The 5205-nt window shown below is 37.3% G+C and overlaps 1 protein-coding gene across 1 annotated transcript; it reads right to left on the reverse strand.

The window, feature by feature from the left end:
• Positions 1–277: 277 nt before the first annotated feature.
• LOC119665511 lies at positions 278–4594 on the reverse strand. The gene has a single exon (XM_038074733.1). It carries the CDS (start codon positions 4592–4594, stop codon positions 278–280), a length of 4317 nt encoding a protein of 1438 aa, XP_037930661.1.
• Positions 4595–5205: the final 611 nt, after the last annotated feature.

Below are 5205 nucleotides of genomic sequence, written 5' to 3' on the forward strand. Positions count from 1 at the left end.
CAAAAAGGCCCGCAGAAGTCAACTCCGGTATTAAAAAATGGCCTGTTTGGCTGTACTCGATGCCTTGGTAAACTTCCCATGACTTGTTCAAAAGTAACTGGTTTACATCTAGTACAACGAACACAATGGTGAATAGTTGATCTTGCCATAATTTTACCCTTGATCGGCCAAAATTTTTGTCTCGCTGCTGCCAGCAGTGCTTGACCGCCGCAGTGCATATTTCGTTCATGTATGTTTTTCATTTACAGTTTTACAATAGGGTTATTGTATGGAAGGACTATCTGGTGCTTTCATCATATGTCAGTGATGATGCTTCTGACCTTCCCCCCACGCGAATTATCTTGTGTTCATCTAAAAATGGCATCAGTCCAGCAAGTGTACTTGCAGGTTTTACTGTTTGGTTGCGTTCTAACTGATTTAATTCTTCTTTTAGTTCTGACTGTTGTATGTACTTCACTATATGCCTGAGTGACAGCTCCAGTTCCATAGGGCTTAGAGCCATAGTGATATTGCTTAAATTGGTTCGCCTTGCCCGATTTACAAATCGCAGCATATATCCCACCGTATGTAGTAGAGTTCTAAATGAATTCCTGTGATTGATTCTATCGATCCAATGGATATCGTAATCAGTTGAGATTAAGGCCACTTCCCTTGTCGTTTGTTTCCATTCAGGATTCACCGGATCAATACAGAGAGTTTTATTGAATTCGCCAGGCCAGTTGCTTTCGGAACCATGAAGAAAGAGTGGACCGTATAACCACAAGTTATTTTCGAGTAATTGAGCTGGCTTGATACCCCGTGATAATGAGTCAGCTGGGTTGTCCTTAGATCTTACGTGACGCCATTGATTAGGCAAGCTAATTTCCTGAATTGCATTGATTCTATTTGCTATGAATTGTTGATGCCTTGCTGATGAAGAATTGATCCAGAATAGAACGATTTCTGAATCAGTCCAATAATATGTTGCTACATCATGATTTATATTGTTCTTAACCTTTTTCATCAATGTCGCTCCTAATAGAGCTGAACACAGTTCTAACCTTGGAATCGTTTGTTTTTTGAGTGGAGCAACACGAGACTTGGAACACAACAATCTATTTATTAGTCGACCATCCATTAGTTTCGCTCGAACGTAGACTGCGGCTCCGTATGCCTTTTGTGAAGCATCACAAAATACGTGCAATTGTATTGATTCAAGTGCTGGCATCTGTTTTCCGAATATATGACGATCTATTTTAAATTGATCTAGTACTTGTAGATCGTCATAAAAGGTAGTCCACCTAGTGTATATTTCGGTTGGTACTGCTTCGTCCCATGTTAATTGTAGTTGCCATAGGTCCTGAATTAGTATTTTTGCTGTTACGAGTACTGGACCTAGTAGTCCTAATGGGTCGAAAATTTTGGCTAGGTTCGAAGTAATGGTTCTTTTAGTAATGATTTTTAGTGGATCCAGTTTTAATTTTATGCGAAATTGATCTTCTTTTGGTTGCCAAGTCAATCCTAATGTTTTGATTGATGTTGCGTCGTCACTTTGAAAGTCCAAATCAACTTCTTGATCTTCTTTTGCAATATTTTGAAGAAGTGACGGATGGTTGGCACACCATTTACTTAGCTTGAATCCTGCTGATTCCAACAAACCTTTTAACTGAGTTTGTATATCTTTGGCAGTTTGGAGACTATTTGATCCACTTAGGCAATCATCTACGTAGAAGTCATTACTTAGTGCTGCTGCACCTAGTGGATATTTTTGCAACTCAGATTTCGCCAACTGTTGTAAGCATTTAGTAGCCAGATATGGGGCTGATCGTGTTCCATAGGTGACTGTTTTTAATCGATAAAATTGTAAGGGTTCGTTATTATTGCTTCTCCAGACTATTAATTGATATCTTTGATCTTCGGGCTGAATAATAATTTGTCTGTACATTTTTTGAATGTCAGAACAAAAGACAAATCTTGGGCACCTGAATCGAAGTAAAATCGCAAACAATTCCTCTTGAATTGTAGGGCCAGTAAACATTGTATCATTTAACGATAGTCCACTACTCGTCTTGCACGATGCATCAAATACCACTCTTAATTTCGTGGTGCTGCTATCGGGCCGTAAAACGCCATGATGTGGGATGACATAATGAGGATTGACTTGGTTGATGTCAACCCTTTCCATGTGTCCGAGATCAGCATATTCATTCATGAACTGTACATACTGTGTTTTGAGTATTACATCCTTATCGAGTCTTCTTTCCAACGCTAAAAACCTGTTAATGGCAATGTGTTTTGACTCACCAAGCAACGATGGATCTTGCTTGAAGGGTAATCTGACACTGAATTGACCGTCTTGATTCCTTTTCATATAAGTTGCAAAATGAGACTCGCACAACTCTTCGGAAGGAGACAGATTTTTGTTTGCCTTTTCTGGTTCATCTAGTTGCCAGAACCGCTCGATAACCTTCATCGTATCTTGCTCATCTTCAGAGCATATTCCACAAACTTGTGGTGAAATAATTGAATTTTGGTTAGATATTTTTCCCACCACAAGCCACCCAAGCAATGTGTTCTGTAGGATGGGGAGACCTCTGCCAAGGTTTATTTGGCCGATGGACAATAGTTGATGAGAAAACTCAGCTCCAAGTAGGAGATCGATTTTGTTTGGGGTACTGAACGACGGATCTGCCAGATTGATGTTCTGTGGTATTTTCCAGCTTGAGCTTTCAATATGAATGCTCGGCTGGTCACACACAATCTTAGGTAATACATAAGCCTCTATTCGGCTGCTAAATCCGTTAATTCTGGACGAGAAAGCTAAATTGATTCGTTGTTGCGCATCTTGTTTTTTTTGCCCCACACCTTCTATACATGCTGAGGTCTTTTTCGGGTTTTCACCTAACTTCTTAATTATTTGATCGGTTATCAGGTTGACTTGGGAGCCGGAATCCAATAATGCTCTGCACTCAATTTCTCTTCCATTGTTGCCTTTAACGACAACACGTGCAGTTCCTAATACCACATAATTTTTTTGGATGTTGAGATTGTTGGAGAACAGAGAAGCAGGATTTTTTGATAATGATGCCTTCTTAATCATGGATGCTTCAAGTGTGCCTTCTAAATGCAGCAAGGTGTTGTGTTTCTTGCTGCATTTTAAGCAACTGCCTGATGTGCAGTCTTTTGTGAAGTGACCATTTTTTAGACAATTGAAACATCGTTGCAATGATTTTATGAGATGTAGCCTCTTAGCTGGGGTGTCATCCAGGAACTGCTTGCATAGATGAATTGGATGATTATCTCTCTTGCATATTGGACATTTAACTGGTGCAGTGTTAGTTGTAGCCACTGTCTTAACCCATTTTTTGATTGATGCGCTATTATTTATTGTTTCTAGTGATTGGAACCTTTGTTCAATAAATTGAAATAGTTCCTTCATAGTGATCAGCTCTCGATTGTTTGATAATGACTGCTCAAATGCTGTTTGTGTGATCTTGTCTAATTTCTTCAACGTCATATGAACAATTATGACGTCCCAATGTTCGACTGGAATGTTCTGCGCCTTAAGTCCCAATAAACACTCTTGTGAAATGTCATGCAATGTTTTAAGGCCAGAAGCAGTTTCAGTTGTCATTGCTGGTAATGCGAATAATTTGTTTAACAATGCGGTAACTAATAATCTACCATTATTGTATCTAGCCTTCAGAATCTCCCATGCGGTAATGTAGTTCTCAGCTGATGCTGGCAAATGCTTTATCAGGTTTTTGGGCTCACCAATCAAGTTAGTTGTTAAGTAGAACATCTTTTGGATAGGTTTGAATGGTTGTTCGTCTATAAGTTGTGTAAACAGGTCTCGAAACTCTACCCACTTCAGCTGGTTTCCGTCAAATATTGGAATTGTTAACTGTGGTAATTTTACTGCCTGAATTGTTGAATCGTGCTGGTAGTGAGAATTGAATGATTTTAGCTTGAGTTTCAAACAAATCTCCATGTCTTGGAGTTTTTGACTAATTTCATAATACAATTCCCAGGAGTACCCTTCAATGAATTCTTCTAATGTAGAATTCCATATTTTTTCATTGTTGTTATCGAATGCTTTGTGATAACCTTCTATCAAAGCAAGCTTGCAAGAATAAAAAACTTCATTTTGAGATTCTTGGCTTGCCATTTCAATTTCTTGACTGGATCTGTCAATGACATTTATGAGTGCTCGTTGATTACGCAACACTCTTGATAATTCTTCATTTTGTTGAAGCTGCATTGGATTTTGATTGTGTTGCCTTGGCGGCTTTTCCTGAGCATTTTCTACCTCTTGCATTTCGATTAATGCCTTGTTAAAAATACCCAAGTATTTGTTTGTCAATTCAGTCATTCTTTCATAGTAGCCCGTGGTGAAATACTCGTCTTCTGTATCTTCAGCCATAGCTTTACAAGATAATAACGTGTTGTGGTTCTTCTCTAACCTTGACCATTGTTCAGTTAACCGTAGAATTCTATCCTGATAATAGCGATTCGTCTTCCTTGAGGCTGGATCCTTCTTGAAGTTGCTGATTATCCTCTCGATCTCAGCTCCTATAGCTTGTTGTTGATCAATAAGTGTGTTGAAATGCTCCATGATAATACCGTTCCTATTTATTGTCCTTATAGGAATATCACGTCGGGGTCACCAAAAATATGTTGAGAATGCTTTTATTCTCAAGTTTCTATCAATTTGTATTTGTATACCGGAATTCCACCAAGCACATGTGACTTGTTGGACGGTATATTTGTATACTTTTTATATTCTTGAAGATACCACCGAGCACATAAACCCGTTGGTAATTTTATGAAAAGAAGATAAGTTCTATTCAAATTTGTATCATCGAATACTCTTTATTAAAAGAATTGATTTGTTTATATACATTTTTTCTTATAATAATTACTTACTAAAACTTATTACGTACAATAATTTACTGACCCAATTAATATCAAGCAAAAAATATTACTTATAATGACACATAAAATATTCAGCAAAACAATAAATAATTAATAGCAAGCAAATTACATAAAATATTTACCAAAACAATGAGTAATTAATAGCAAGCAAATCACATAACATATTTACCAAAACAATGAACAATAAATTATTTAATCAGCAAAAATATAACCTATTAATATTTTACGATTACGTTAAATGCATTTTATCATGGGTCAGCAAAAGACAAAATAAATGTAATACTTAACAGT

This window comes from Teleopsis dalmanni, chromosome 1 (genome assembly GCF_002237135.1).
Source record: "Teleopsis dalmanni isolate 2A chromosome 1, ASM223713v2, whole genome shotgun sequence".
NCBI lineage: Eukaryota > Metazoa > Arthropoda > Insecta > Diptera > Diopsidae > Teleopsis > Teleopsis dalmanni.

What these genes read in the sequence shown, in the direction of transcription:
- LOC119665511 (XM_038074733.1), bottom strand. Translation starts at nt 4,594, where the DNA reads ATGGAGCATTTCAACACACTTATTGATCAACAACAAGCTATAGGAGCT.